Below are 18953 nucleotides of genomic sequence, written 5' to 3'. Positions count from 1 at the left end.
TAGGGACTTTGCTAAGGCTTGCTAGGTGAAGGTTCAGGGCTAAATTCCCGTTTCTAATGCCGATACCCTTGCCGTGTTAACCTTCAACTTGCGCAAGTATAAAACTTGCCTCATGGACTCGACCCCATTTAATATTCTTGCTTCAGCATTGGAGATGCTCTCTTATGACTTACTTCTCAAGTAGATCGGACATAAAAATTCTAACTTCTCACATACTTGCAGGGTATTTCATCGCAGATGGTATCGGGTACTCTTATTGTGTCTGCTTTCGTCAAACAGCATTGAGGTTCGCTTTAAATCTCATATGAAGTTACCATTTTTAATGATCATCTATCAACACCGCCTATTCCTCCCTCCCTGCCCATCGGTCTAAAGTGACAAGCACGAGTAGATTGTGTGTTGGGGATTTGGAAGTTTGATTGTTAGGATGGCGACAACGGGGTCGAATATGATCCTCGATGAACCCATAATCTCCACATCTAGAACAAAACGTAGGGTCTTTCCTACTGATTCTTCGGTCATCCTTGTGGGTTGCCGCGGTGCTGGAAAACGGACGTTGGGGTTTATTGCTGCCAAGTATCTCGGCCGTCGACTTATTACTGAGGATCACTTTTTTGAACAGTCGACTGGATGTACCAGGGCTACTTTTCTGCAAAGATATGGGCGAGAAACCTTCAATCAGCAGATGGCAATTGTACTTGCCCGAATGCTCGAGCTGAACCAAGCCAACTGTGTTATAGAATGCGGAACTGGCATTTTGTCGCCCGATATTGAGGAAATCCTCAAGGACTACATTGAGACGAACCCCATCATTTACATCCATCGCGATAAAGAGGATCTATACAAGTTATTAAAACTCTCGGCGGCCGATGCGGAGCATCTCCTCACCACTGACCAAAAGCATCGTAATTTCTCTAATTTGGAGTACTTCAACATTTTTGACCCCAGCGGCGAAGGCCAGGTAACAGAGGAATACCCCTATCGCTCCGCGTCTACAAGCACTGCTAAGCTTGTAGAAGCAAAGCAAGATTTCAAAAACTTCCTCGATCACATCTTTGGCCATGGTTTAACACGATCATGGATAGCGAACCCATTCTCAATAAAGGCGATACCCCCTGAGTATCGAACACACACCTTCGTCTTCTGCCTTCGACTCTCAACTATACTCAGCAGTAATATTGATCTAGCCGAGCTAGAAGCTCCTGGAGAGGCCGTGGAGCTGATAATTGACACTTGGCCCACGAACATGCTGGATCTTATTGCAATCCAGGTCGCTTTGATCCGCCGCAAACTAGACCTTCCAATCATTTACTCCGTCGAAGAGAACCCTCGAGAAGAACGAAAGAGACCCCTTGAAGAAAGGGATGCGATGGATCTAGAACTGATGCTTCATGGGCTTCGTCTTGGTGTCGAGTATCTGAGTCTTGACCTTCAAAGAAGCCCCGCGCTGATCTCCCATATTCTCGCCATGCGAGGAAGAACAAAAATTATCGGTAATTATATTACGAAAGGGTTTGGAGCTCCGCAATGGAATGATGAGTCCTTTATGGAGCGGTATATTCTGGCTCAGCAACTTGGCTGCCAGATTGTCCGCATGGCCCGTTTCTGTTCCGTAGATAGAGACGACAATCTACGCCAGATATTCGTTGATAAAATAAAGGCCTTACCGGACCCTAAACCTCGCCTGATTGCTTACGACTTTTCGGTGTTCGGGGTTGTGCTACCTTTCCAAGGCGATATCTTGAACCCCATCGGACATGATTCTCTCGAGAAATCCTCACGGGAACAGATGATCGGTGTAAGTACAACACGAGGTACGCTACGAGACCTGTTCCGAAAAGGAGTTTTGCAGCCACTCAATTTCTATACTTTGGGGTTGAACGTTTACTATTCAGCGTCGCCCTCGATGCACCGTGCAGCATACGAGCACTACATGATGCCGCACACCTTTAATGCTAGACGTTGCACTTCACTCGAAGAGATTGATCGTATTCGACATGAACCCGGCTTTGGCGGCGCTTCATTGGCAGCACCCTTCAAAGTTGCTATCATGTCACGTCTTGACCACCTCAGCACCCATGCCATCGCGATTGGCGCAGTCAACACGCTTTTACCTCTGCGTGGAGATTCCAACTCGATTATAGACCATGCCAATGCTCGAAATAGGTCTGGTTATGCCAATAAGTTTTACGGAGACAATACTGACTGGAGTGCTATCATGACTTGCTTACGCAGAGCCATCAGCCCTCGCAACTCAGCCCAGCCGTCTCGGACAACGGCCCTGGTGATAGGGGCAGGTGGAATGGCTCGAGCAGCTATCTATGCTTTAATAAAATTAGGTTGTCGGATGATTTTCATCCATAATAGGACCAGGATAAAAGCAGAAGAAGTTGCGATGCATTTCAATATGTATGCTATAGAGCAGGGACTCCTATCCCGCCAAAATGAGGGAGAAAAAATTTGTCGGGTGATTCCGTCAGCCAGCGATCCGTGGCCAAAGTCATATCAGCAGCCAACTATGATCGTATCTTGCATCCCGGCATCCGGCACAGATGACAACCCACCTGTAGACTTCCGAATGCCTCCACAATGGTTAAAAAGTCCTACTGGTGGTGTAGTAATCGAGGTAACTACTATTCTCTTATTCATCGTTAGCTTTTCATATCTAACCTAAGTACCTTTTTTCGCAGTTGGCGTATGAACCTCTCATAACACCGCTAGTGGTCCAAGTCCGTAAAATTCGCGAAGAAGGGAATACCTCGTGGGTAATTGTTGATGGCTTAGAGGTTGTGGGCGAAATGGCCATGGAGGCGTTCGAACTAATGACCGGTCGCCAAGCACCTAGAAGACTAATGCGAAGAGTGTGTAATGAGACCTGGGAGAAAACAAGCGCACCATTTCAGCCGCAAAGGTAGCTTACGTCGAACGCGTCACAGTCAGCGAGGATTTCTCCCTAACAGCCAGATGCAAGTCAAGCAGCCTAAAGAGAGGTGCGACAGATCATTTGCCCTGGTCACATAAATCTAGCGAGCGAGCCTCTGATTATTGGTGAATCGCGGTAGTATGACTCATTTTACCTATGATCCATTATTGTCATAGTCTTATGCCTTGTTGCTCGGAGTTTCTGGCGTCCGTAAGAACACTTCCAGCTCCCCGTTGAGGAGCCACCTTGGCGTATGTCTATTACGGGAGTTGTTGTTAAGTGTCGGAAGAAGGGAAATGGAGGCATTTGTGTGAGCTAGGCAACCCCTCAAAATATAATATAATGCTAATCATATCGACTCAAAGTTCTACAGAGCGCAGGTAGCTACCAAAAATATAATCACTCTAGGTATCTACCTAGATGATATTAGGTCGGGCATGATGTACAGGAACATTCCGTTATCGTAGTTGGGTTAGATGGGATGTTAATACCTATATTCGAAGAGAAACTCATCATGTTTGGCTGCGCCAATAATATTTAGCCCTCGGCGCATTCTGTGCCCTTCTCGAGTTTTCCGCAGCCTCCTCTAGAAAATTCCTTTTCCTAGTTTCCGGAGTCTCTTCGGCATCGTCAAACTTCTTCATCTCAACCCAGACTTCGAAGTAATCCCGCCAATGCTCGAGCGTATAACACCAGCCCACATACAGGCCGTCCCTCAACTCGTGCTCCGTATCATTACCGTCGTAGGATTTGTTACGAGCCTGCATTTTGCAGTGCAGCTTTGCGGCTTCATTAGCGGTATCGGCTGATCGAAATATGCCTATCGGAGGGGCTAATCTCCCGTCTTCTTCTGTATCAGAGTCATCGAAGTCCTTGCGAAAGACGATGTAAATGACCTTGATTGGATCAGGCATTTTAATAGGTACCTATTCCGTGTCCATATATACCAAATTAAGAGATCAAGATATGTAAGTACCTAATTTATCAGTACTTCAGCTCTAATACCGTCACGAGGCACAACACGAAGTAAAGAAACAACTTCGTTGTTCCGCAAAGGACTTTAAGTAAGGTAGCTCTAGGAATCAGAGCTATAAATACAAATATCTTCTTTGTCTTCCATGTTTAATTTCATATCGGTTACCTGACAGATATGTATGTGTGTTATGAAACAGCTATCGCGGTGGGAATGAATGGTGACTGTGAGATCTTATGGTGAACTACCTTCTACCTAAGGTTTCTATGTTGATCAATTGAAACCGACTTATCTATAATGTCAACTGGCAACCTCCATCAATTTTTCAATTTTAAGTAGCGTGTGCGTTTCTAATTATCTAAGGGGCTTTTGTGAAGTTGAACTGCAATCAGTAATTTCGTATAAAGGGGGATTACAGTAAAGATAGGGGATAAAGTGGGTCTCTGAGAAAAGACTCAAGTCTCGTTTAAATTCTCAGCTATATCCAGCTAGCATGATGTAACCAAGTTTAGCTCGTTGCATGGTAGTTCTCAAAGGTCATGTCTTGTAGCTTGAAGGGGCGCAACATAAAGTCATAGTGTAACAGGCAAAGGATGTCTAGTATCATGTATGGTTTAAGACTGTTCTAAATATTGACACTACCTTAGGTACCTACCTACATTTCTACGAAATAAGAGGCAAAAAGCACTCAGTTCTCCAACAATATGGAACTTGGAATCATCCTGTTACCATCTGATCATTCGCTTAGTAGTGTCCCAAGACGGTTATCTGGGGAGTCTTCCAAATATCCCAGTCTTCTGAAACAGTCGGGTCTCCAAATGGTCTCAGTGTCGCAAAGCGCCACCTAAAGAGAAAGAAATATTATCAGTAAATAATTCAGCTAGCGCCGTGGGCATCTCCACGCAGAGGGACTTACGTATAGTTCCCGTTGGCAATCTGGCTACCGTTGCCCAGCTTCCCGAACCACGTGCGATCCCCGCCTCCGCGTAGGGTGTCGGTCAGGGGGTAGGTGAAAGTGTTGTTCGGGTCGTAAAACCGGTCGTCGAAGTTTGCTCCGTCGCCGTTCCAGGACGCTGCTGGCCCGATGTAGCCGTTCTCGCCTTCCACGGGCGGATAAGACCATTGACTCTCATTCCAGCCGGCCTCGTATATCTAAACCGCCGTGAGTTGGTATATAGTAATTGCCTTTGCTTCAAGGGGGTGGGTGGGGGGTATTAGTAACTTACATCCCAGCGGACTTGCTTGCTCCCCCAGATAACTTGTGTGTAGATCTTTGGATAGTCCTGATAGAACCGCGTGACGTTAAAGGTATAACTATCTCATGTTAATGAAAATACGAGGTCCAATTAGCAGTAATGATAACATACGATGATTTAACCGAGATGTCCTTATTCTGAGGACCGGAATTCAAAAATGGATATCCAGGATAGTACACGTCACTTAACTCGGCCTTTAAGTCGGCCCCAAGTCCTGGTAGTCGTTAGTATGTGACACCTAATGCGTCTTATAGCATGCTACTCACCTAAGTAAGGGAATGAAAGCTGTTCTCCAGCGCTTGATGATAGTATGACCTTCCCACTGTATAGAGGAAGTCCGGACGAGTTCCAGCCTGAACCTTGGGGATTAACGAAGTCAATCCTGTATATAACAGGTATGTATTAGTTATCATCTCGAATGCATTTGGTGGATTTGGCGGTCCTACGAAACGTCCTTGCTCTCGCCAGCTTTGAGCGTGAAGTCCTCGGGTAGGTTCACCTCGACAGGGAGATCTATGGGCTCCAGCTCGTCAAACTTCTTCACCCTCCTTGACCCAGCAGCGCTCTTAGTCTTGAAGCTGTAACTGACGTCGCGATCGCCGTTATTCGTCACGGTAACCGGGTGGGATCCTTTGAAGTGGGCAGTATCATTCAGGTTGAACTTCTCGTACTCGACATCGGTGGTGTAGTTCACGACCTTGAACCCATTAACCAAACCATTTCTGACCTGCGCAACACTAGCAGTGAAGCCATAGTCTTGATCGGTGCCGTCGAACCACAGCAGAGCTGCTCCGCTGGAGATTATCCTCCTGCGGAGACTGTACGCGAAGGCTTTACCGTGGACGGTACGGCCGCCGGTCGCGCCGACGTAAAGAGCCGCTATGCCAGCAACATACGGGGTTGCCATGGACGTTCCGCTCATGATTGCGTACTCGCCGTTGAGGTACGTGCTGAAAATATTGCCGCCGGGGGCAGCGATATCCGGCTTGAGATCCAGATCAAAAGACGGCCCCCATTGCGTAAAAGTGTCGGGCTTGTTAGCAAAAGGATTCGCATAACCAATCGGATTCTCTGGGTTTACGGAAAAGTCTGCTGTTACAGTACCGTTTTTCTTGACGGCGTCGATGATAGCCTCTCCGATTTCCGCAATGACCAGCGCGATAAGTGTTGAGTCGTCGGTTGTCCCGGGCTGAATTAACGGGGCCTCGTTATTATAAAATAACATGTATTCCGCCCCCAAAGCAGCCAGATGGCATTGTTTGGTAGCAAACGGGCAAGTACCGCGTCTGACGATGGGTATTTTTCCCGTCAAGTTCTGAGTACCTTCGGGGTAAGGTTCACAGGCTTCCGCGGGATCGGATGTGTTGAAAGAGAGTGGAACAATGGGCCATCCCACCACTGCAGAGGGGAAGTAAAAAGTCGATGGAAAATAACCAAAGGTGGTAATACTAGTAACTCCGTCAACTGTGAAATTAGCTCCAAAGGGGAATTCAGGGAACACCTCCGTATCCACAGAAGCAATTGCAATGACATTGGTGCCAGATGAACCAGTGCTGCCGTAGAAAGGGCCGTGGTCCCCATCGTTTCCGGCTGCAATTGTGACGAGAATACCCTCATCTACGAGACGAGAGGCTACTTCGGCCCAGGCGAGCCGATGCTGGCAGTTATGATATCAACCTACAGACCAGATATCAGGGAAAATACTAGGTAAGAGAAATAATCGTAGTTAACCTACGTCATCATCGTACGCTCGTAGGAATGCATCAATAAGTGTTGCAGTATCGGTATAGTCCTGATCGCTCATAAGTTAACTTCGACTATGTAACTCAGCAGTATGGCGCCCGTGTCTACAACTTACAGTTGCACCAGGAAAGACCTTATACGAATAGATAGTGGCTTCAGGGGCAACACCCGTCCATCTAGAGACGTATAAGGTCAATAATGGACATTCTCTGTACCTATAGCGAGTTGTAATGAAAGAGCACTCACGTGTCAGCTTTTGCCGCAACAATTCCCGCGACATGAGTTCCATGGCCAAAGTGGTCAAGAGGATCATCGTCAGGCTGCTTATCCCCTGAAGGCCAATCTAGGTTTTATGTTAATTTCCTACCTCTGAATGCTCCAGGTTCTCTGATTCTTACCGCCATCGCCGACGAAGTCATATCCACCAGCTACCTTAAAGCCAGGGCCGAACCCGCCTCCAAGCTAAACAGGCATTAGATGCGGACGAACTTAATACTAAACACACCAGATCTATCGACTTACAGCCGTATGACCATACCTAAATCAAACGGTTAGTGATTGTTTCTAGTTAACAAGCCAAGCAAGTACTCACCATGTTCCAGAGTCAACAATTCCAACCTTCGCTCCTTCACCGTAGATACCAGCCTCATGGAGCTTACTGACTCCAGTAACACTATGAGTAGTATAGTTGAAGTTGGTTGGAAGACCGTCAAGGACTTCTAGCTCAGCTGGGTTTAGGTAGACTCGCTCATTCGGCCAGACGCGCAGCACACCAGGTATATTCTCGAGCCTGCTAATGCTATAAGAGTCTGTTTCGATGTTCGCACCAGAGAAAATAGGACTATTGAAAAATCTGACAATCTTGACGCCTTCGGCGGAAGCGAGTCCATCACGTCTGTTTGCTTGACCCTTCGCGGATGGTTAGTCTAGTGTGTTAAAGGTACAGAGTATTCTAGTCTTAGCGCGACAACTAACAGGTTCATATTCGACAATGAAGCTTTTCGCGACGGGGGCCGCATTCGTAGTATTCTCAGCCCTGCGGTTTATTAGAGCCGCAGCACCCCCGCAGAGGGCCAGAGCAAGGCTTAGGAAACGCATCTTCTGCCTCAGTAATGGCGCGAGAAGACACTACTAAACCAAATCTCCTACATGGTCGGTTACGCTCCATGATACCAATTTTATATAAACTTGCGGCTTTATTCGCAGCGAACTGCACCGAGTGCAAGGTGCTCGTTTTCTACATATGTAACCGCAATTACAATACGAGGTTTGCCCCCGCAAGGTGCTTTGGTAGGATTCCGGGTATCTATATTGCCTGGTATGATGGGACGATGTCACTGTGAACATCACTGCTTAAAAGACGGAAAGGTCTGCAGAGCAGGTCAACTACCAAGTTGAGCAAGGTTGACTGCTAGTAACCCCGCCGAGAGGTTGCGTTAACGCAGGGGTTGATATCGTCAAAGCTCGTATAATAAGTGTCAAACCACATTGTAACCACAATTGGATTAAGCTACAAAATATCTAGAGATTTCTAGAGAAAGCTATACGAATGTTTACACTCTCTGAATGTGCCAACGGGAACAAAGCGTTACCCTAGTAAGTAATAATAAGAAGTTGCAACATAGACAAGGTATAGACGAGCTTTGGGTTAGACGTATACCGACAGGATTTTCCAATATACGCGTCTAGGTCAACGGATACTCGCTAGTCGCATATGATTATTAGAAAGGGTTATCCTCACATTTCATATTGGGAAATAAACATGAGTGGGAAGCACAAGAATAGTAGGATACGTAAGTACCAGACAGGATAATGTTAGAACACTATCTTCCTAACCCAAGGCCCATGAATTGAAGAGTTTGACTGCCATAACTTAGGTAGTCTCTAATAACAACAATATGAACATCTTAAAATTCCAGGGGTATTGCTACTAGGTCAGCCCATTTTAGAGACCAAAAGCCATTCCTCGTATAATATTCGAATAGTGATTCCGGCAGAGGGCACTACCTAATAATACGCTATCTAAAATAACGAGCGTCAATATTGTTCAGTGAGAAAATTGGAAGCTAAGATACGACACGCCTCTAAAGCAGGAACTCTCTAACCATAGCAACACGCAAATGCTAGCTCCAGAAAGAAGCTTCAAGGAAATGTGAGAGAAACTTGAACAATACGTACTTTATTGTTGCGCCAACCTCTCTAGCACGGGACCATCCTGTAATTTAATAGTTCGCGTAAGCCAGACGCTGTGCTTTGCTTCCAGCTCATTAATAGATGGTGGTCCCGGCAACAGATACAAATACCCAAGAGTAAAATTTGCAGCAAACCAGACGACAGTTCGGGTATAGAAAGGGATCGAATAGTAGTCTTGTCCCCAAATATATACCCAGGTATAGATCATTCTAAATATAATATATAGGAGGGAGAGTAGATTGCGAGTTTCGACATCCAGCTCTTCCACGTTGGCAGCAAGAACGGCAATAGTAAATAATGGTAGATTTTCGAACGCATTATTCATAGCATGTTCGGAGCGCTCTATACGCCCCCTGGTCTGCAATATCGTCAGTACCGAACATGTGTATTTACGATAGCCACAGGGAATCTTGGCCTTTGGAGTTGGCTACACGTACGATAGGATCTAGTTCTACCGCTCTTCTAATAGATAACGCGAATATGCGAGTATTATAAGGGTCCAAATAGTTGCTACCAGGACCCAAAATAGTGAAGCATACTCGTGGAAATAATGCCAGAAAAAAAGCAAATGGAACCTTTTTCTCGTGTTAATTCGATCTCGAAAGGGGAGCAGTATTTAGGTACGTACAGCCCACCACGAAAAGTTCTCGTTCTTGAGAGGGCCTGTGACAGTTTGTAATAATGTCATTTTCAACTTTGGTATAGGTTAGGTAATTTTTAGATTTCAAGCAAAGGAAAAAACCAATCGATTTCAGTGAAGAGCCGTTAGAGTGTAATTATAAATTATAAATGGAAGTTGGCTAATTACGACAGAGCTATAGTTAACAGGTAAAATAAGAAACGCATTTGAAGAGCTACCATGTCTCCAGGAGTCAAGATGCTTGACAAAAGCTCTATAGCTCAAACCGGACTTTTCTGTCCTAAGAGCTGGATTAAAGACTTCTGCTGAATGCGGCAGGGAAACTGTCGACAAAGACCATAAAGCTTTGTCATCATCAACACAAGAAGAACAACAACCTCGAAACAACGTAAATCCAATATACTCTATCGTATGAATATCATTTGTGGGAATTTATCCATACGACAATGATATTCTAACAAATATCTCATAATCAAAATCAGCGTCAATTTATATCTAATATCTTTTTCTCTTATCAGCAGTTGATTAACAACACCACGGTTGGAGGTAGGCATTCCATGCAGGATTTACCTAGCACCGAGTAGCAACCGGAATTAGGCCTTGTTCATAATGACGGATTTATGCTGTAGTCGCATTAAACTCACTTATACTTGTAATAAACAAGAAAAGAAAAGGATGTAGAGGCTCCCGTTAGGAATGACGTACTTGATGCTGCGCAATTCACGATCAATGTCGTACAACAAGGGGCTTCGGTGGCTTCAGGGGCTTCCCTCTTTCTAGGAGGATCCCATCAATAACTCCATCTGCCGTAATGAGGTATCCTGTCACCGGACTTCAGTAGCGCTAACTTAATCGGCCATATGACCCCCCAAGTTGGATGAGCGGGATGAGGTCAACACATCTGCTCACCTCGTCCACAAGACTTTGCTAATGTTAGGTACCTTGATACTCGGTAGGTACCTAGGTACCTAACCTAGTACCTAAAATTGCAGGTACCCCAGAGCTTATCATTAAATGCTATCAACGACGAGGTATCTCTGTATTATCGTATTGTATTGTACCCCCCGCGCCTTACCCCAGGAAGTGCTTCAGGACCAGGACCCAGGTACCTAAACCAAACCTTATCTTTTCCTTTCCCGCTGTTCTCCGAACGGCACCGCTCCGAACGGGCACTTACATTTCACCGTCTCGATATTTCGTTGGCGCGCTTCATTGCATAGCAGAGCTCAGAGATGCGCTTGGTGATTGGTTGAACAAATTTCCTATTCGTAAAGACCTTTGGTGCGAACAAGACGTATAAGCTACCTACCTGTCACACATATTTTCCGCCTAAACCAAGGCTATATATATATAATCTGATCTCAAGCTTTTCAAATTATGAACCGTTTTAGAAAGAGAAAACGAACTGAAGAGAAGCATAGTGAACTTCCGTCATCCGATGATGCCACAGAGGATCAGTATTTATCTCCAGCTAATAGCCCGGCCTCGGGCAGCTCGACGTTGGATAGCGAGTGCCTTGGTATAACCGGGCAACGTGAAGAACTAAGAGAATCTATTGGAAGAAGTCGAATTTGAATAACCGCCTGGGTTCGTCACGCACGAAATGTGAGAGCAACAAGGACTGTAATCAATCAGATCCGTTCTTTGCGAAATGCCGGTAGGTCATCAGCTTTCCCTAATAATAGAAATTGTTGATATGCTGATACGCGATCGGAGGACTACCATTACGTAAGGAAGTACCCAGCACGTGTACAATTTAAGTTAAGGTACGGAATACAGTACTTACATGTACCTAAGGTACACGGTAAGTTAGGTACCTAGCTCCGGCCCATACCTCATAGCCCGTCATCATCACACGCGTCTTCAACCCATGAAAGAGTCATCTAACAGTAGACAAGCCAGACAAGGCTTCAAAAGCAGTCAACAGACTACCTAATAACAAGGGAGGTTCAGAATCAATGAAATACCTAGCTGATAAATCAGGTACTCCCAAGTAGGTAGACCGTAGTACCCACTAAGTAACCCATTATCTACCGAGAGGTAGTGCACCTCTGTAAATTGCATACCTCGCGCCAAGTCTAACTAACTAGAGGCCACGATAAGAAGACGGATGACAAAGTACCTAACCTATAGGAGGTGGCCTCCTTGTTAAACTTCATAATTCCCTCTTGATTTAATGACTTCCAGTATCTTTCTTTCTCATCTTGCTCTCGATATCTCTTAAACCTTCTCTTCTGAACTCTCTCGGCCAGTTGTACTTCGATTTTGTACCAACAAAACAAAACTCGTACCTAGTTTTTATATTCGCACTTGCATAAGTACCTCCCTTAGCTGCCTCAGGTAGGTAATTTCGGGCTGCGTCATCGTCCCGTCCCCATCAAGGTACCTGGGAGTCTGTTGGTATCGATAACGATAACGACTAACCCGCAATCGCAATCTTACCTAGCATCACATCATTATCGCGGTGTACCTCTTTGGCTGCGGCCCCCTTATCCTATCTGAGTCACCCGGTCTGTGTCTTGTTCGAGCCTTTCCCGACTCTGATACAACAAGAAACGAATAAGCCACGCTTTCCCGTCACTTGAACAAGTACCTAGCCCACCTGCTTACTTTCCTAAGTCCTGTACTTCTTTCACCACTGTGCCGTCATACAGAGACAAAGCAATCTCTCAACTCGCAAACAGCGAAATCAGGAAGAAACACAAGACCTACCATCATCTTACCTAATCATCATCTGTCCGACGTGACTCAATCACCTCTCCAGACCTCTCCCTTCACGTATTTCCATCCTATTCTTGAACCTACGGACAGCCATTCTTCTACTGTCCAGTATTCATTGTTCATCAAGCAGCCTTCGTCCTTGCATCATTATTTTTCGCCTTATATCTTTAATCCATCCGTGTTGATACCGTCATCGACCCTTAAATACCGTGTTCCTTTTCTTTTGAAGACGTCCCTATCGAACCGTATTCCTTGTTCCTTGGAAATAGATCTACTCCAAACCGTAGTCTACGTCCGATCAAAGCCAACCTCATATACTATCAATCGTTTTGAACCATCGTATCCGGTCGACCAACCCACTTTTCATCATGGCTTTTGATCAAGCTCGAGATCTCCGAAGCTTCGCCCAGGACTCGAAGCGTTTCAAGCAGCACGTAGAAAAGTGGTCTCGGGGATCTCGGCCCTCGGCTGGATGCAAGTACAACCGGTCAGACGACACGATCATCACAGGAAGCCAAAGCCAACGTGAAAAACTTCGACCCGAGGGACTCAACCAGTATGTCGCAACCAGTGATGGTGCATCATATATCGTGTAGCCTAGAAAAGCAATGCTAATAAATCAGTCACTCCAACCGTCTAGCAAACCAGAATATCGTCAAGCCTCGCGATAAGGACCGATACCACCTCCGATCAAGCTACTCGCGGGTCAAAATAGACACGTTACAAGAGTTGCACGACCCGTCCAACATTTCGCGATCCCTCTACGATCTTCTACCGTCGCCTCAGAGCCGACGAAGTTCTATCGTTTCGGATAATGTTCTCTATAGCTTCGACAGGGTTGACAGTCCAGGCAGACCGTTAACGCTAGACGCCTTTGTAAAGACCAATCCTAAGGAGACGGAGAAGTTCGTAGAGAAGGAGTACGAGATACTCGACCAAAATGGAGATGCTCTGAAAGGCCGAAAGGCCCGACAGAATCTCCGTCGACGGAACCACGCGTCAGCAGCACAGGAACCCGATATTATTGAGGACGACGGCTTCGAGCTCGTATAAATAATATCTCAGCTATACTCGGCTCGGGGCAAATAGTACGGCACAGGCCCTATATACCGTGTGGTTGGAGGCTTTCTGGTAATATTCAATATGACCGATACGATTCTTTTCTTTTTCTTCTCGAAGGAGCTGTGGCATTAGATGTCTAATATTGGCTTCGTTGCTACTCAAGTATGCATATTTTAGATGGTAACGGACCATTGTTTCATGCATACCTAGGTACCTAATCATCCTACCTGGGCATTTGGTAGACGGTGTTGGGCTTAACTCTACCCATCGTGTGTGATGGAGAGAGAAGGATGGCTCGATGCATCAAGTATATAGATATTGTAGACAGATGGGGTCGCTCATGGAAATTATCGCACGATGAGACGTACAATGGGCGGATCGGTTTGTTTTCTCTCAGTATGCAGAGTGCAATGCGTTGTATGAAATATCTTTTTAATATCAATATATGCCGTTTATATATATGAAGTATGTATATTCTTTTGACTGAAATTTTGTGGGTTAGGCATGTTTGGAGTCTGCAAGATGAGCCTTTGGACGAAGGTGAAGGGTGAGCATTACGACGATAGGTATTAACTTGGGAGAAATTGATTATTGTTAAAAATTTGTGTGTGTGTGTATGTTTTTGTGGTCCGTGCTTGATTTCCAAAAGGCACGTGTTACATGCAAAGGTGTAACTTATGTCACCTATCATTGGAAGAGGTAGGTACTACCCCCTTAAAAATGCCCCCCCTTCTATACGGGAGACGATATATGATATCAATGCCAACTTCAAGGCAGGTAGGGCATGTAAAACATGAAGGTGCTATAGAAAGCAAGAAAGGCAGTCAGGAAAGAGGTATGCAGGTACTACAGCTGTATTCATCTTTGGCTAAGGGCACACGTCTTTAATCTACTTGGTAAGTCACTTCGGTTTTTCCTTTACAACAAATCAGAAAACCACATTACCTGATATAAGATCTCTATCTCTGTCTCATTGAAATCACGCTCGACAAACATTCTCCTTGAATTAAATAACACCAATTTACATCCACTATGCCCTTATTCGCCCTACTTGCTGTGCCAGTCAAGTCGTATCAGCGCAAGTTCTCTTCTCAGGCTTATACCTCTAAGGCTATTAGTAAGGGCTATTCTTCTAAGGGGGAAACATGGGCCGACGTAAGTGCAGAAGTTATGGCCGATATTTCTCTTGTTTGGGAGTGGATGTGCGGACCGTATTGGAGATAACAGGTTGTACTTATGGCGGAGCATCTCCCACCTTGCTACCTGTCTCTTAACATTGCTGGCGTCTGACCAATGGTGCACATCTATTCTCAGTTGATTGTTATCTTACGAATCCCTGCTCGTCATTAAAGCTCTTGTCTTAGATTTCCTATACCTTACGCGGAAGTGTTTTCGTATATGTGTATACGAAGTAGCTAGTTGCTAATAAACATTGCCATACGGTCCTATTCACATCATTATGGAGCCTAATCTTAACTTCCTCCTAGTACTCATGAAAATATCTATGAGTGGTAATACCACTCATGTCAGATAGACTGTAATAGCAATTGTGCTATTAAGAAATACACTTTTGGCTCAGCGGTGTATCTGTCAATATCTAATACAATTGTCTGAACTCGCCTGGCTTGCACGCAGATATCTCAATTTTTATCAAGGACAACTTCAACCGTTAAGTCATCAGGCCAGAGCGGTTCGTCTACGCCATTTCCACGCGTGCCGATATGGTATCCCAAATCAACAGTCCCGCCAGAAAATCGTGCTACGGGTTTAACTTGAACAAACGTAGCCCCTATGCTTTTTGCTTCCTGTTCTTGAAAGAATGCGGGGTTGAAAAGTACCTGAGAATCATGCTGATATAGTAACTTCAGCATGACTGGCAGCAGGTGCGGCATCGCATGATAATGGCGGAACACTAGAGACCCGTGCCTTTTCCATACTTCGTTCCATGTCTCTTCATCGTAGGTACCCACGGAACGGACTAGCCATTGCGAATAGTAGTTGAGTGCTACCTGATAGAGGGGTGGACTTGTTAGTAGCAATCTTGTACCCGCGGCAGGTAGAAGATAGGGGGAAGAATCGACTTACGTCAATACCATAGCTACCGCCATGTTCGGCTCGGCGAACGAGAGCGTCTAAGACTGCTGTGCTTCCGCAGAGGCCGGTACTAGAACGAGATATGTGTACAAGAACTTTGACTGGGATATTCATACGTTAGGTTCATTACTTACCAGAAGTCTGAATTCGGGAACACGGGCGTTACTGGTTCACCATTGCCCATAGCTCTGCCGTACGACATTGAAACACCGCAGCACTAAATGGATGATCGGAAAAAATAAGCACCACCCACGAACCATATTCTGCTCGATCGAATCAACTTACCGCGTCACTAATCTGCTGCCACCCACTCCGATGCGCCCAGGGACCATGCCAGCCGTAGCAATTCTCCCGAACCACAACAATACCCCTGGACCGATCCTTCACCAGATCGAAGATGGCCCGGCGTCCGAAGCCGTGCTTCTCCATCACGCCGGGGCGATAACCGTCGACGACAACATCCGCCTCCCGGACCAGCGCCCTGAGCTTCTCCTTGTCCGCTTCGTCCCTCAGGTCCAGGAAGCAGTTCCACTTGCCCCAGTTGAGGTCCTGGTGCAAGCCGGAAAGGTCGGTGACCCGCGGCGACGTGACCCGCATCACACTGGCGCCCATCTCCGCAAGCGACCGCGTGATCGCCGGCCCCGCAATCACGCGCGTCATGTCGACGACTTTGAGGCCGGCGAGCGGCCGCTTTGGGGAGGACGGGTAGCTCGCGTTGTCGGGCCACCACGCCGCCGGCTGCGAGGAGTCAGGGTTTCTGGCCGTCTCGTAGAGACCGGTATTCCCGCATGCCTGGCCGTGCTGGCTGATAAAGTACTCGCCGGACGACCACGCCATGGTGCCCGCTTGGCGGAACTTCTCGTTCATGAGCTCGTCTAGCTCCGCGGCGTCGAACTGGGCAACGGCGTTCTGGATCCTTTCCACGACGGTATCGTATGTGTCGTTTTCTTCGCCGTCGAGTGGCAGTCCCAGCGCTGTGAGTGTCGGGTCGGGGTTCATACTACCTAGGTAGATCATGGTTGCACTGTGAGTAAGTGAATTCGTGTGTCGAATTGGGAAGAAGCCATAAGGAATACATCTATACCGTGGATGTGGTAGAACCGCCCATCTTTCGTCTTATAAATATTCGTGGCGAGAATCCTATGCTGAGAAGCCATGAACCTGTGCAGGTCACGACTAGGGAACCATTGCAAAGCTTCTTCCGAAGATGGATGTATCTGCACCGGGATGCCGTCTTTGATAACGCGTGTAAGGAGCGGAGACATTATGAACAGCGAAGCATGGTCCCTGTTGGCGAGTTTTAGTTATCTTGATGCTTCCTCTTATTTATGATAATAAACGCTACTTACGTATTTATACTCACGCTGGAGGGGGCAACGCCGTATTTCTTAGTGATGAGGTAGTTGAGCATAGTTGCTTCGAAAGCCTTCATGGCCGAGATACTCTCAGCGAATCTCCAGTTGATAGGGATATTGGGCTTGGCGGATCCTTCAAACTTCACGGCTTGACCTAAGGAATGCAGCTCCTGAGGCAGGTCTTTCATTAAGGGGTTGTTAAGAATGCCATCTTGAAAGACCTTTTGGGCCTCCCGAGGCACCGAGTAACCTGAAGAGCTCATGGTGATGAATTTGCTAAGGGGTACCTTATAAGACAAGTTGGTGTGTATAAGGGAGTTATACAACACGGGTACGGGGTGAATAAATAGTACCTAAAATTTGGACCGATCCCACCCACCAGCGCCGGTTCTATAGCATGGCGTTCGGAGGGTCGGAGGCGGGGTTCTAAAGATTATACACCGGCAGGCATAATGTCTACCGAATCAACATTAAGACAAGTGTTCTAACTTCCAGAATCGGCACCCCACAGGAGCCAAGAACCAACTGCGTCCTAGCAAAGGTATTCGTTCTCTCATATTCAAAAGTCGTAAAGTCTATAAGTTTTTCTAGTTATCTGTTACCAACTTACTTCAAGCTTGGCATCTCTTGAGTAGTAGATTTCCAGAAGTATTGAAGAGACTATTATCAGTCCAGTTGTTTATAGCTGTTTATAGCTCTTTGTGATTCCATACTAATTGGGTAGGTTCTATGTTATACTGTTTGGATATCAACAACAACACTCCATAACAAAAACATTAGTTACAATGTTAGAAAAGACGAATTCCTGATGGTCTGTGCATTTTGGTAACAGGCAGGTAATCTTTTTAGAGACTCAATAACACGCCTTAAAACTAGCCGTCAACTACATGCTAAACCAATAAGAGCAATGTAGGTGGCAAAGATGTGTATCAATCAGAGAGAAGCCATTTCTAGAACTAGCATATTGAGAAGAGGGGTTATGAGTGAATGATGCGATCGATTCTTGATGGTTATGATTCACAGTCACACCCTCGTCATCGCCCCCTTTTTATGACACAAGAGCTGTACTCTTGTAGCATAAGTTTCGAGGAGGCCCCAATATAAAGATCTTGCGACCTTCGCTACCGCCGGTTGTTGACCAAGTTTTGTTTCATTAGATACATCTGCATCGGAAATAGCATACGAACCTGAATTGAACAACTGGCCTATATCTCATAATGCCTTCGTAGGTGCTCCCGCAGTTAAATCCGTTGCCGATAGATCAATGCTTCAATGCTTCTCGAGTTGCAATCGGACAAAACTAAGCTAATGCTTTACAGCACTGGTGACCCTGCACAAATCTCCGGTACCAAGATTGAGCCTCTCAAGTCGGAAGTCAAGTACAACACACCTCGCGACCAGGAGGACCGCGGCTCGTCTGGTACCAACCGCACCATAGATCAATCTAGGATTGATCCCCTCGGAGGGAAAGGTAAGGAATGATAGATCCAATAGCTTTATATACCTGTTAATGGCGTTGTGATAACTAACTGCTTTTCATGATATTAGGTCAACACCAGCACACGGCTCCACATGCCGACAGCCAAGGGGTAGTTGGCACGGCCGAAGGACTCGGTCAAACGAAGATTGAGCCATTGAAGAAAAAACGGAATGAATCACATTCTCCAAGGACAGGGTTGGACGATGAGGCAATTGATGGTGCAAGAATCCATCCGCTTGGTGAAGTGCGGGAGTAGTAGGGGAGCGGATATTCATCGCCAATATTATTGTGTTCATAATACTGAATAATTAGAAAAGTGACTTGAGAAAAGTAGAAAGATTATGTTAGGTACCTACCTAACCTAACGTTCGTGAAAGAGCGATTGAGGCAAAAGCACTTTGACGGAAAAGATGATTTCAAGAGATGGAAATGAATTATGTATATATGTATTTAACCGCAATAATCTAAACCAAATACTGTTTTAAACGGGTAATCGTTCTAACCTCTCTCAAG

General features: G+C 45.9%; 6 protein-coding genes across 6 annotated transcripts; 3 read left to right on the top strand and 3 right to left on the bottom strand.

The window, feature by feature from the left end:
• The first annotated feature begins 32 nt into the window (after window positions 1-32).
• Window positions 33-3054, top strand: F4812DRAFT_61526 (type I 3-dehydroquinase-domain-containing protein). Its single transcript, XM_047939243.1, has one exon. The coding sequence runs from the start codon at window positions 428-430 to the stop codon at window positions 2672-2674; it is 2247 nt and encodes a 748-aa protein (XP_047788992.1). The 5' UTR covers window positions 33-427; the 3' UTR covers window positions 2675-3054.
• A 381-nt stretch (window positions 3055-3435) lies between these two features.
• Window positions 3436-3837, bottom strand: F4812DRAFT_460237 (uncharacterized protein; the record flags this gene model as incomplete). The annotated part of the gene is made up of 1 exon (XM_047937666.1): window positions 3436-3837. One exon carries the CDS (start codon window positions 3835-3837, stop codon window positions 3436-3438), a length of 402 nt encoding a protein of 133 aa, XP_047788991.1.
• A 381-nt stretch (window positions 3838-4218) lies between these two features.
• Window positions 4219-7993, bottom strand: F4812DRAFT_465414 (subtilisin-like protein; the record flags this gene model as incomplete). Its single annotated transcript, XM_047938433.1, has 13 exons — window positions 4219-4740; window positions 4813-5048; window positions 5123-5210; window positions 5264-5366; window positions 5419-5534; window positions 5599-6809; window positions 6888-6944; window positions 7011-7071; window positions 7142-7238; window positions 7294-7357; window positions 7418-7433; window positions 7488-7804; window positions 7871-7993. The coding sequence occupies 13 exons, from the start codon at window positions 7991-7993 to the stop codon at window positions 4641-4643; spliced, it is 2589 nt and encodes an 862-aa protein (XP_047788990.1). The 3' UTR covers window positions 4219-4640.
• A 4190-nt stretch (window positions 7994-12183) lies between these two features.
• Window positions 12184-13618, top strand: F4812DRAFT_61421 (uncharacterized protein). Its single transcript, XM_047939242.1, has 2 exons — window positions 12184-13005; window positions 13073-13618. The coding sequence occupies exons 1-2, from the start codon at window positions 12818-12820 to the stop codon at window positions 13500-13502; spliced, it is 618 nt and encodes a 205-aa protein (XP_047788989.1). The 5' UTR covers window positions 12184-12817; the 3' UTR covers window positions 13503-13618.
• Window positions 13619-15072: 1454 nt separating this feature from the next.
• On the bottom strand, window positions 15073-17376 carry F4812DRAFT_432391 (CoA-transferase family III). The gene is made up of 6 exons (XM_047934525.1): window positions 16955-17376; window positions 16690-16892; window positions 15891-16609; window positions 15740-15822; window positions 15597-15675; window positions 15073-15520 (listed from the first exon to the last, which is right to left on the bottom strand). Exons 1-6 carry the CDS (start codon window positions 17221-17223, stop codon window positions 15152-15154), a joined length of 1722 nt encoding a protein of 573 aa, XP_047788988.1. The 5' UTR covers window positions 17224-17376; the 3' UTR covers window positions 15073-15151.
• Window positions 17377-17525: 149 nt separating this feature from the next.
• F4812DRAFT_432387 (uncharacterized protein) lies at window positions 17526-18910 on the top strand. Its single transcript, XM_047934524.1, has 3 exons — window positions 17526-18185; window positions 18280-18431; window positions 18509-18910. Exons 1-3 carry the CDS (start codon window positions 18178-18180, stop codon window positions 18694-18696), a joined length of 348 nt encoding a protein of 115 aa, XP_047788987.1. The 5' UTR covers window positions 17526-18177; the 3' UTR covers window positions 18697-18910.
• Window positions 18911-18953: the final 43 nt, after the last annotated feature.

The sequence above is a fragment of the Daldinia caldariorum genome (assembly GCF_022478825.1).
Source record: "Daldinia caldariorum strain CBS 122874 unplaced genomic scaffold F4812scaffold_11, whole genome shotgun sequence".
Lineage (NCBI taxonomy): Eukaryota > Fungi > Ascomycota > Sordariomycetes > Xylariales > Hypoxylaceae > Daldinia > Daldinia caldariorum.
The sequence above is the reverse complement of the archived record's forward strand: the minus strand, read 5'-3'. Positions and strand labels throughout refer to the sequence as shown.